The sequence below is a fragment of the Globicephala melas genome, chromosome 7 (assembly GCF_963455315.2).
Source record: "Globicephala melas chromosome 7, mGloMel1.2, whole genome shotgun sequence".
Taxonomy (NCBI): domain Eukaryota; kingdom Metazoa; phylum Chordata; class Mammalia; order Artiodactyla; family Delphinidae; genus Globicephala; species Globicephala melas.
Genome location: NC_083320.1, coordinates 109537094 through 109550638, shown reverse-complemented (window position 1 = coordinate 109550638; position 13545 = coordinate 109537094). Strand labels below are relative to the sequence as shown.

General features: G+C 38.9%; 1 protein-coding gene across 2 annotated transcripts in view; it reads right to left on the bottom strand.

Annotated features, from left to right (window-relative positions):
- Positions 1-13545, bottom strand: part of UGGT1 (UDP-glucose glycoprotein glucosyltransferase 1) — a 123208-nt gene that overhangs the window by 18990 nt on the left and 90673 nt on the right. For both annotated transcript variants that reach the window (XR_009564653.1, XM_030840415.2), the window contains exons 26-31: positions 12769-12864; positions 8621-8723; positions 7485-7564; positions 5900-6089; positions 1327-1485; positions 691-776 (exon numbers count right to left, since the gene is read on the bottom strand). Coding sequence is in view for 1 of the 2 variants with exons in the window: in XM_030840415.2 (XP_030696275.1) it covers positions 691-776; positions 1327-1485; positions 5900-6089; positions 7485-7564; positions 8621-8723; positions 12769-12864 (714 nt within the window). In the remaining variant the exon portion in view is untranslated. The remainder of the gene's footprint in view (positions 1-690; positions 777-1326; positions 1486-5899; positions 6090-7484; positions 7565-8620; positions 8724-12768; positions 12865-13545) is intronic.

Below are 13545 nucleotides of genomic sequence, written 5' to 3'. Positions count from 1 at the left end.
ATGATGTTCTCAAATAAACTCTAATGGAAATCATTCCCGAAATGAATTGGCATGAAGTCTTCTCACATAGCCTAATACTAATTTAAATTGTGTTAAGCAGAATTTAGATCACACCTTTTTAAAAGGCAGTATAATTTTTTTAAACTAAGAGTCACTTGTAGCAAATCTTAAAGCAAAAAGCAGGCTACCGACAATGCTCTGGGAGTACCTTCTGTACCACCTCAGGCCTGGAAAGACAAGTGCTCGCACCAAGGTTCCATGGCCAAAGCTTACATGTCTTGTCAATCTGCAACTCACTCAGGGTAGAGAAATATACTATCCAGGGTTGAAAAGTCTGACTGTTCTTCATTTCTTTTCTCCTTTCTTGAAATGACTCACTTTCTCATCTGCCTATGGTTTTCATCACAGTGACAGAATGATTTCATCCTGGGATACTGTTAGTACGAAAGAATGACCGAAGAGTCAAACTTGACTATATATATTGTTAGTATTTACACTGCTTGTTATCCAATTATATATACCCTGACAGGTCTCCCACATTTAATTTCCTAGAAAAGCACCGTTTCATCACACATACAATTGCAAATTAAATTCTCATTGCCTGGGTAACTGCCAGTGCAGTATTCAATTCAAGCTGATTCTCATTGCAGAATGTTCTAAAAAAAATGTACCTGCATCATTTAATCCTACCTGTAGATTCTATAAATGTCTTCAGAACGTCCCTTCCTTAGTCTGAGAATCCAAGCTCCTGGGTTGGCTTTTAACTGAAAATAGCCCTAGGACAAGAAGACAAGACAAATTTTAGTGCTCTTAAAAACATCAAAATGCCGTTTCTGAGGGACAGTTATTTCTTTTTCTGAAATATCAGTCACCTTTATTTTAAATAAGATTGTTAACAAACGAATGCAACTCTTAAAATCTACATATTAGAAACACTAGCAAAATACTGGCCCGTCAAGCCAAGAAGCCTGCCCTTTAGCTGTACTTCAGTGAAGAAGCAACGCATGATGTGTGAATAAGCTTCAAATCTCAAAAGGAAAAAAGAGAAAGAAGGGAAAAACGCTGTTGGCTCATAAGCAATACTTTTTCAGGAGCCAATCTGGTTAGAGTAGAATATTCTAGCATGTTTTCTTTTAAGTTGTCTTAAAAGAAAAAGTTTTTTTTAAGTTGTCTTAAAAAGAAAAAGAAAGTTGTCTTAAAAAGAAAAATTCAGTCCATCATGAATTTTAATCTCCCTCATGTTCAGAATGCTAATTGCTCTATCATAAATCGCAGTGCCCAAATTAACATGACTGAGTATCACCACTGGATGTACTGATCGTTTACCAGATTAGCCATAACAATAGTGTCCACGATGACTGGCTGGGCTGAAGTTCCTAAGGTAAACTGCAGTCCCCGTGGGGGCTGGCCGGTGGTGATGTCATAGCAGTGACCTTCCAGTAACAGGTACTCCAGCTCATACTCAGCAGCCACTACGCTGTCCACCTGCAATATCAAAATTAAATCACTTGAAGACCACTCAGCAATAAAAAGAAACAAAGTACTGATACATGCAACAACATGGATGAATCTGAGATGCATTATGCAAAGTGAATGAAACCAGACATAAACGGCAACATACCATATGATCACATTTATAAAAAATTCAATAAGAGGCAAAACTATAGGGATAAAAAGCAGATCAGCCGTTGCCTGGGGCCAGGGGGAGGAGGAGGGGTTACCTGCAAAGGGGCATGACAGAACCTTTTGGAGTGATGGACATGCTCTGTATCTTGATTGTGCTGGTAGTTAACAAGAGTACACAATTTTAGAAACTACGGTGGGTTGGAAGGAGAGTCAGGAAAAAGGACACAGAAAAAAACAATAAGGAGATTATTCCAAAAGTACAGAGAGGATAAGATGCTAATCTACAAGAGGAGTACTGGGAAAAAAGCATGTAAGGTAAAACTGCCAAATGAACGAACAGATCTAAAAGCAAATAATGGAGAAGATAGATAAAACAATCCTACAAGGATCAGCTCATATGACAAAAGAGAGAAACAATGAGAAAGATCAGAAAAACATCAGAGAGCAATGCAAATTCATCTTGGCCTTTGGAATATAGCTGAAAATATTGCTATTCTAAATGCAAACGTCCAAGATGAATTTAATGGCTCCGTAATGGCATAAAACCATTCACGTGCTGCACCGACTGCCTAAATTATTGCTAATTTCTTGCAGAAAATAGGACACAACTACGAAGTCTTAGGGCAGCTTGGCTTTAGCTAATTGAAGAGTTTCTACCCCAGGCTAGCTCAGGCTTGGTTTTATGACCCTACCTAACCCTAACAGTGAGCTACTTGGAGCTTAACACGTTACTGCAACGCTCCACATGCTCACGAGTCTCAGGCTCTGCATTTTCAATGGAGTGCAGAGAAACTGGAGGAAGCCTAAGAAACAGGAGCAAAAACTCTGGGAGATACGGAAGAAACCTACTTTGTTTTTGTTTTGGGTTTTTTTTAAAAAAAATATTTATTTATTTGGCTGCACCTGGTCTTAGTTGCAGCATGCAAGATCTTCGTTGCGGCGTGCGGTAACTTCAGTTGCAGCAGGCGGGATCTTTTTTTTTTTTAGTTGCGGCATGCAGGATCTAGTTCGCTGACCAAGGATTGAACTCGGGCCTCCTGCATTGGGAGCACGGAGTCTTAACCACTGGACCACCAGGGAAGGCCCCGGAAGAAACCTGCTTTGCATCTGATCTATACTTCTGTGCACTGTTCTTTAGTGCTTTGTGTGGTCTCTTCAACAAGAGTTGGTTCCTCCAGGGCTCCCTATTTGTTAAAAATATGGTATGTACGTATGTACACATACACACGCACGTGCACACACACTCTCTTTCTCTCTCTCTCCCTGCCACCAACTTAGTACCTAAGGGTTTCTACTTAAAGAAACTAGAATTATTCAACCTCATGATAAGAGGGCTGCTAATTCCTTTGGTAACTATCTTCAAGTTTCCAGTCTCCCAACTCCCAAGAAGACAGAACCAGAAAACAGGCTTCAATTGTAATAAGAGATATTTAAGGCAGACACAGAGACAAATGTTGTTAAAAAGGAAGGAGGCTCTGAGGCACCGTAAGCTCCCTGGAAGTAAAGACCATGTTTTTTAATTCCTTTGTTAATATACTCTAAGCTAGGTGTAGAGTGAGGGCTGGGAAGAGACATCAGTGAAATGAAATTGCACTATCTTTGAAAATGGATTAGGGAAAAAGGACCACTTACCTTAGAGACTTCAAATACAGTTATATGGAAATAAATGAAACAGAGAACAGAAAAACAATAAAGAAGAACCAATGAAACCAATGGCTGGTTCTTCACAAATATCAACAAATGGACAAACTTTTAGCTTGACTGACCAGGAAAAAAAAGAGAGAAGAGCCAACTTACTGAAATCAGCAAGGATAAAGGAAACATCACTATTCAATAAAAAAGACTATAAGAAAATGCTATGAATAACTACATGCCAAAAAATTAGATAACCTAGATAGAATGGATAAATTCCTAAGAGACACAAACTTTGAAAACTGACTCAAGACAAAATAGAAAATCTAAACAGACCTACAACAAGAGATTGAATCAGTAATTAAAAAATTTTGCAGGGCTTCCCTGGTGGCGCAGTGGTTGAGGGTCCGCCTGCCGATGCAGGGGACACGGGTTCGTGCCCCGGTCCGGGAAGATCCCACATGCTGTGGAGCGTCTGGGCCTGTGAGCCATGGCCGCTGAGCCTGCGCGTCCAGAGCCTGTGCTCCGCGGCGAGAGAGGCCACAACAGTGAGAGGCCCGCATACCACACAAAAAAATAATAATAAAAATAAATAAAATAAAATTAATTAATTAAAAAAAATTTTTTCCAATCAGGCAAGAAAAGTATATAAAAGGCATCCAGATTGTAAAGAAAAAGTAAAACTCTATTTGCAGATGACATGATCTTATACAGGCTTGTATACTAAGAACTACAAAATATTGTTCAAAGAAATTAAAGACCTATATAAATGGAAAGACATCCCATTTTCATGGTGCAGAACACTTAATATTATTAAGATGGCAATCTCTCCAAATTCACCTAGGGATTTAATGCAATCCCTACTGAAATCCCAGCAGCCTCTTCTGCAGATATTAACAAGCTGATTCCAAAATGCAAAGAACCCAGAATAGCCAAAACTATCTTGAAAAAGAGGAACACAACTGGAAAACTCACACTTCCTAATTTCAAAACTTACTACAAAGCTACAGTAAATAAGACAGTGTGGTACTGGCCCAAGGACAGACACAGAGACCAATGGAGTAAAATTCAGAGCCCAGAATTAAACCTTCACATTTAGGGTTAACTGATTTCTGAAAAAGATGTAAAGACCATTCAATGGGGGAAAGAATAGGTTTTTAAAACAAATGGTGCTGGGGCAACTGGATATCTACATGCAAAGAATAAAGCTGGAACTCTGCCTCACACCATATACAAACACTAACTCAAAATGAATCTAAGAAGTAAAATGTAAGAGTTTTTAAACTGTGAAAGACCTAGAAGAAAACACTGGAGTAAACCCTTGTGACCTGGGATTAAGCAACAGTTTCTTAGATATAACTCTGAAAGCACAAGCAACAAAAAATAGGTAAATTAGACTTCATAAAGATTAGAAACGTTTGTGCTTCAAAGGACGCCATCAAAAAACTGAAAAGACAACCTGTAAAATGGGAGAAGATATTTGTAAAGCATGTATCTGACAAGAGACTTGTAACCAGAATATATAAAGAACTCTTACAATTCAACAATTAAAAGACAAGCCAGGGCTTCCCTGGTGGTGCAGTGGTTGGGAGTCCACCTGCCGATGCAGGGGACGCAGGTTCGTGCCCCGGTCCAGGAGGATCCCGCATGCCAGCCCATGGGCCATGACCGCTGAGCCTGCGCGTCTGGAGCCTGTGCTCCGCAGCGGGAGAGGCCACAGCGGTGAGAGGCCCACATACCGCAAAAAAAAAAAAAAAAAAGACAAGCCAATTTATAAAAATAGGCAAAGGATTTGAATAGACATTTCTCCAAAGAAGATACACAAATGGCCAATAAACACATGAAAAACTATTCAACATCATTTGTCATTAGGACAGGAATGAAAAATGATGCAGTCACTTTGGAAAACAGCTTGGTAATCCCTCAAAAAGTTAAACATAAAATTACCATATGATCCAGCAATCCCACTCCTAAGTATATACCCAAGAGAAATAAAAGCATATCTACGAAAACTTGTACACATATGCTCATAACAGCATTATTCATACTAGTAAAAAAGTAGAAACAACCCAAATGTTTATCAGTGACATATAAATAAATAAATAAATAATAAATAAAATGTGGTGTATCCATACAATGGAATACTATCTGGCAATAAAAAGGAGTGAAGTACTAATACATGCCAAAACACGAATGAACCTTGAAAATAATTTACGTGAAAGAAGCCAGTCACAAAATATATGACTCTATTTAGGTAAATGTAATAGAACAGGCAAATCCATAGAGAAAGAAAGATTAGTGGTTGCCAGGGGCAAGGGGAATGGGGAGTGATTACTTATGGGTATGGAGTGTTTTTTAGGGGTGATGAAAATATTCTAAAATTAGACAGTGGTGATGGCTGCACAACTCTGTAAATATACTATAACTACTGAACTGTACACTTTACAAGGGTGAATTTTATGGTATGTGAATTAGATCTATTAGGCTGTTATTTATAAAAATACAATTATACCTGAACACTACTGTCTCAGAAGCCCACCTAGACTGTGATCCAGTCTGTTCAGTCAGAGACTACCACCGCTACATCTTCAACAGGCTTTACAGTAGTGGTTAGACACTGGGAAGCAAAGATAATTCTTACCTCTTCTAAGTAAATGTTATCAAGGTCATATGGCGTTCTGACAGACTCTACCATCCAACTTTCAGGTGTGTTCAAGTTCAGAGTGAACAGAGGAGACTGTGGCATATCCAAAAATTTTGCTATTGGACCCTTAGCAAAGCTATTGTCCGAAGTAAAAGAAATCTCTGCTTCCAAGACATAACGGTAAAAGCTGAAATGGAAAAGAAAGATGTGAATTTTTTTCCAATGCAACCACAGTCCTTGAGTTTATACGCATCCACACAGGTAAACAACTGGCTTAAGACAAATTGGATTTGGAAGGGCTTCCTTCCTTCCAGACTGAAAAAAGTGTTTCCAAAACTACCTCTTGACCTAAATGTACATCCTGTGGTTGTTGCAGACGGGAGAGGAGAGCAGGGGAGGTGGGGCTGGGAGGGGAGGTCCTTCCTTCCTGCCCTGTTGGGGGATGGGGGGATGGAGGCAGCCGCTGCTGGAGTCACAAGCATGTCCTGAGCATTTGCCTCCCCTGAGTGCTTGCCTCCCCTTGGTGAAAGAAACTCACTTTCCTCTCTCTCAAAAACAAAGTCCTAAATGGTGGCTGAGTTCTCGGGCGCGCCCTGAAAACACTGTATGCAATCATTTAAACATTGCTCTTACCCGAGGATAATGGTGAAAGCTGGAACCCTTCCGTCACTTTCAAACACGCTTCAATTCACTCAGAATCTAACCTATAGAAGCCAGCGCATTCGCAAGGTGGCAGTTTACCACAGTCCCCAGATGTGCTACACTATTACTACTGACTGCTTTCCAGGTGACCTGTTTCACAAATGACCATTCCAAAGCTCAGAGAGTACGCAGATAAGCCTGCCTTCCTTTCAAGATACATGCAAATGAACCACATACATTCCAACTTAGAAATGACTGCTCTTCTGAGAAGAAGTATATAGACAAGTGTCTTTCTACACCACAGCACATTTTAAGGTAAATTTAATAGCTACATTGATTCAAATGTTTTTAGAGAATTATGTAATTCTGACCAAAACAAAAAAAAGGAAAGAAAGCAAACCACAGGTGCAAGTGGCCTGGGTTAATTCCTCTTTTTTTTTTTTTTTAATTTATTTTTGTCTGCGTGGGGTCTTCGTTGCTGCGCGCGGGCTTTCTCTAGTTGCGACGAGCGGGGGCTGCTCTTCCTTGCGGTGCTCAGGCTTCTCATTGCGGTGGCTTCTCTTGTTGCGGAGCACGGGCTCTAGGCATGTGGGCTCAGTAGTTGTGGCTCACGGGCTCTAGAGCACAGGCTTAGCTGCTCCGCGGCATGTGGGATATTCCCGGACCAGGGCTCGAACCCGTGACCCCTGCGTTGGCAGGCAGATTCTTAACCACTGCGCCACCAGGGAAGTCCCTAATTCCACCTTTAAATGCTCCCACGCTCACACTAAGTTCTTAGAACTTTTGATTAGTTCTTAGAAATTTAGGAAAACTGAACTTCAAAATAAGTGATTTTTTTCAAATATGAGGTCCACATATAAACCCATTTTGATCCTTGACGTTCAATTTCAGATTGAGTGTGATTTTTTCCAGGGGTTGATTTCCTAACACTTTGTTTTACCTTTTTAAAGGCATGTCGGAAAGTTTAGATTGGCAGTTCATAAACACTCTTAGATTCATGTTGATCAGCTGAGTTAAAACCTAAAAGAGCAAACCAGATGACAAAACATAAAAATTTTCCCTACAAAGTGACTGATATTTGAGATACAATATTTACATTGTCTCTTCAGAAATGTATCGACACTAAGTTAGGAGAGAGAACATTTCTTAATATCTCAAGCAAAAATACAAAGATAATAAATGTTATAAAGTCTGCACTGGATAAATCCCTAGAAATCACAGCTCTAGTGCACAATCTAAACCACACATACCTATCACGTGGACAAAAACATGGGAAATAGGTCATTGCAAATAACTGCTCCCCACATATGTGGGGAAGCAAGACAGGCAATGGATATAGCTGTCTACATAAGGAAGAGTTTAAAGGTTCATCAGTGCAGCTTACAGACTATCATAGGAAAAAACACATACAAATACCCACAAAAAAGGTTAAGTGATTATATACTTCAATAAAACTTAAAAAAAACACAACTCAAAAAAAAATTGAGGCAACTATATTTTTGGCAGAGTTCTTTTAAAATTTTTTAAGTTGCAATATCTTATAACATATCTAAAAGACATTCTGCAGGGAATTCCCTGGTGGTCCAGTCGTTAGGACTTGGTGTTTTCATTATTGCCGAGGGCCCGGGTGCAATTCCTGGTCGGGGAACTAAGATCCCACAAGCCGTGCGACGCAGCCCAAAAAAAAAGACACATTACAAAAAAAAATGCTAGCTATAAGAAAGGAAAATGATAAAGCAGAATGCTTTTACCTTTTTACTCTTCGCCAATATAAAGTATGGCAAAAGTAAACTTAATTCAAAGACATTTTGCTCTGAATAAATTTTTTTTCTTAGTTACATGAAGTAATCAACCAAACTCGTACCTACTTTCAGAGGTTATTAAATTGTTTTCAGAGCCATTACTAATCTTTATGAAAACATCTGCTCTCCCCAAGATGCCCTGTAGCACTTTCCAATGCCCTTGAAAGATAACTAAGGGAAAACGGTGCTCGCAGAGAATCTCAGGGTATGGGACCACTTCCGGTAAATACGATGTGACACAGATGACGGAAACTGCCTCTGCAGTTGTCCCTACCAAAAGCAACGGGGCAAGTCTCTGCGCTTCTCTGGTGACAGGGTCAACGACGGCCACGACATCAAAGTACGTCTCCCCTTCCTTTGGCCTCAGTTTAATTGCACTACAGAGATCAAAAAGATAAAACATTAATCTGGAGGCAAAGAGGAAACAGTTGATTTCTTTGGGGGGGATGGGGTGGGGAGATGACACATCCAACACAACCAATCAGCCCTCTTAACATTTCAAAAAAACTTTAGACCTAAAACAACAAGGTTACATGGTGGTCAACTATGTGATTAGGTCTGCCACAAAGTTTAAAAACCCTCTAAAAGCTTCTGATGTTTGTTTTTGACAGTTACATTATGCCAATTTTTATTTCTTGGCAAGAAGGTTATGAGGAGAGAAGAAATTGACTTTTTTAAATAGTAAAAGGAGCACAAGAATATTACAAAAACTTGTGAAAGAGTGAAAAAGGAAGTAAATAATCATAAAATCTCACCATCCCAACTCAACCACTTTGTGGCATATCTCTACACAGTCTTCCTTAAATGCCTATGTGAAGATGAGATGCACCTACAGGATATCAGCAATTTTATAATGATTTCATTCCTTCCCCCAAAAGTTTCTTATAAAGATTTTTCCATGTTGTTATACATCAATATTCTGAATAAGAAATAATCTTTGATTTACCAAGTGAACCTGCTGTAGTTTACTCAAGCTATTCCTTATTGCTGGACATTTACTTACTTACTTACTTATTTATTTTTTAACATCTTTATTGGAGTATAATTGCTTTACAATGGTGTGTTAGTTTCTGCTGTATAACAAAGTGAATCAGCTATACATATACATATATCCCCATATCCCCTCCTCTTGCGTCTCCCTCCCACCCTCCCTATCCCACCCCTCTAGGTGGACACAAAGCACCGAGCTGATCTCCCTGGGCTATGCGGCTGCTTCCCACTAGCTATCTGTTTTACATTTGGTAGTGTATATATGTCCATACTGCTGGACATTTAGATGCCTTTCAACCTGTAAAGAACTTCTCACATCCAGTTTTTTTCACACTTGGAAATTTCTTGAGAATTAACATAGTCCTAGACATGAGATTACTGAGTCATAATGACACAAATATTTTTGTGGCTAATATGTCTCGTCAACCACATTTCCCGAAGAACTAAACAATTTTACAAGGCCAAGAAATGAACTTCACTACATCTTGTCAGCATTAAGTTATGCAATTTTTTTGTCTGTTCTTAGTTAAGTGAAAAAGGACAACTCCTAGGATTTCTGGGGAGAACATGCATTTCCCCACATGTAATTTCTAGTTACATGGCCTCCTTCTAAAGCCACTTTGACTTAGGTGGCTTAAGAGAAGCAGGAGCCTCTGATACATTTTAAAAAGGAATAAACTTGAAAGGATTTAAAAATACATCCAATTTTCCCAAAACATTAATTGCTTAATCAATGCTTATCTTTGTTTACTTTGAACAATATTTTAATGTGGTTTTGAAATTAATCACCACTTTTATGCAAAAACATTTATCCAGTGGGATAAAAACAAAGTTCAAAACAACATAATAACTAATAAAACTGGGTAAACACAGTTTAAATGGTAATGAAGGTTATTTCAAATCTTAACTGTTTTGGAAATAACCGTCAGAATAGCTTTGTGACTGTACTGCAACACATGCTTTCAATTTGGTATTGATAATTCCAGCTACCAATAATTATTCCAATACATTTTTTTCCCTCTAATACAGCTGTTCTCAAAGTGTGGCTCCAGACTAGCAGCATCAGCTTTACCCAGGAATTTGTGAAAAAAACAAATTGTCAGGCCCCAACCCAGACGTACTGAACCAGCAACTCTGGGGGTAGGTCCAGCAATCTGCATTTCAACAAACTCTCTAAGTAAAAGCCAAAGTATAAGAGCCGCTGCCGTCAGATAACTTGGACCTCCTGTGGTACTCTAGAATCTAGAAGGGAGAGCGCATTAGAGAACAGCATTATACAAACTCTCCCAAAGGAAACGAGAAGAGGGGTCCCCAACAGTCCTCTAGAGCACAGCATGTGGGTCAGGCCCCTAAGCCTGGCTGGTAGGGGTAGAGCTCTGTACGGCATACCCATGTCCTGAGCCAGTGCTCTAGGTGACCCACAACAGACATCCTCAGAAACGGACCCTGTAAGGTCTTTTAACCACCCCCGCATCTCTGCAGCAAAAAAGAGGGCAATTCAAACACCAAGAAAAGAGGAATATTGGTGTGGAAACGGAGAACAATATAAACTGACAACACGATGTTTAAATATACTTGCTGTATTCATCAGAGAAAAGACCAGAATAGGCTGAAAGTGACAGACACAGAAGCAACATTAGGGGAATCACCCACATTCTTGAGAGGTGAGTAGAGCAAACGTCAAGGAACACAGCACTTCGCCAATCTTAAGGTACGCAGGAGTCACCTGGGGAATCCTGTTACAATGAAGATTCTGATTCAGGAGGTCTGGACTGCGGCCAGAAGACTCTGCCTTTCCAACAAGCTCACAGACAGTGCCCTGTTCCATGGACCACACTTTCAGGGAAAGGGTATACATAACCAGTAATTCAGACTTCTTGTTTCTTGCCTAAGTAAGAAACTTCTGACTTGAGTATAACAAACACTCATTTAACTAACACGACCTCAATAAAAATAACTTCTCTAATTGAAATTTGCATCATAATAGAATTTGTAATTAGGACATTTTAATTATATATGACTCATGGAGAAAACGATGTGCTAAATAGGGAAGAGGTCTAGCTCAGGTCTTGGCTATGACAGGCAAACAAGACGGCAGGTCAATTAGGAATGTTTCCTGTGGTAGTAACCAGACCATGTCACTTCCTGAAACCATACAGAGTAAAGAGAGGATGGTGCTAGTGGGTAAAATCCAATCTGGGTGATTATTAGCAAGGAGCCACAGCCAGTGAGAAAGGAGAGGATCTCCATTCTAGCCTGGAGTCATTAGTTCAAATTTTATCCCCACAAGGACTGGCTGTGAGAAAGCACAGGTCAATTAAACCAAAGTCCAACTTACTCCAGACTAATTAACCCAGAGTCACAGCGGAGCAGGATGCAGGCTTCTGCGTCTAGAGCCTCCCTGGTGATCCTAAGGTGCAATCAGGACATACACCTTCCTGGATACATCAACTGTAGACATTCTTCCTCAAGACAAGTTAACCTTAAGTCTACTCATGAGAAAACAACCCAGACTGTGGGACATTCCACAAGACAACTGGCCTGGACTCTCAAAAAAGTCAATGTCATAAAAGACCAAAAAACCCCAAAAAACAAAAAAAAACACCCCCAAACTGTTCCAGCTTAGAAGAGACTAGAGACACAACAACTGACTGCAATGTGTGATCTGGACCAAACAAGCAAACAGCTGTAAAAAGCCATTACTGGGCACTGGAGAAATTTGAACATGGACCGGTATTACATAGTATTACTTTATCAAGGTTAAACTGCTGAGGTATGCTTAACAGTACTATGGAGATACTCCTGGTACTCAGGAGACATATGCCAAAGAATTTAGCCATGATATATAATGATATCTGCAACGTACTTTCGAATGGTTCCCCCAAAATGTGAGTGCATGTATGTTTGTATGCAAGCATATACTATACACACACACGGATAACTGTGGCACAATGTCTACAATTGGTGAAGCTAGATTAAAGATATTTGGGTATTCACTATAATAGACTTTCAACTATTCTCTAGGTTTGAAACTTTTCAAAATAAAAAACTGGAAAACAAAAGACAAGGACTTCCTTATAATGCTATACTTACTTTTATTTTACTGAAAACAAGACAGTTTTCAATAAAAGATGAGACAAATGCTCTAACAACCTGTTTATTCTTTAATATCAGAAAATGACAACTGATCGGTTTCATTAAATGCTTTCTGTTTTCTTAAAGGGTATATTCAGAACTATTTCAGATTTATTTAGAAATAAATGTCAACTTTTATGCAACTGATATCTGTTACATGAATTTTATATATGAATATATATAAAAACCACATGCCAAATTTTCCATTCCTGTAAGAGTTTATATACACACTTTATATGGAAAAATAAAGGAGCTGAAGTAAAGGTAAATATCACAAATTCAACACTGATTCTATACCTGTGTCTATCTTCGAAAAACTGGTACTCGATTCTTGCATCTCCTTTTGGTTGAGCTGACAGGAGAGCATCCACCTTCATTACCAAGTCACTCGCCCTGAAAGATGTGGTTGGTGAAAATTTAGCATCTCTTTTACTGAAGGTTTTCCAATTGTTGCTGAACATAATATAATCAACCTAAGTACTGAATGCCAACAAGCTGGTCTGAAGAAAATATAAGCTTTGTATCAATTGGTATGAGAAAAAAATACAGATTTTGTCACTGATAAGTTTTACAGCCCTGGGGTAGGTGCTGATTTTTCCATATGTGAAATGGAGATAATGCCTACTTTGCATGGCTCTTGTAAATATTGCACTGGCGAAACACAGAAAATAAAGCACCTAGCTCAGGGCCTGGCCCATAACTCTCCCTCACCCTCTTCTAAATAACTTTATTACTTTTTATGATCATCAGAGTAATAATTTACCGAAAAAACATTCAGGAAAAAAATATAAGGAGAAAATGGAGATGCACACAATAATAGCATATTCAAGAAATAAGTATTGATAACATTTTAGTTCATCATTCTTCCATATTTTAAAATATATATATCTACATACATAAAAGTGGTACTATATTATTTGGTAACCTGATTTTTCATTTAATAATATAAACATTTTGTTGGATAATAAGTATAGGGGTACATCAATATTTTCAATGACTGCATAATATTATATTTATGGATACATCATAATCTATTTCACTATTACAATCAACATCACGGTAAACAACTTAGAA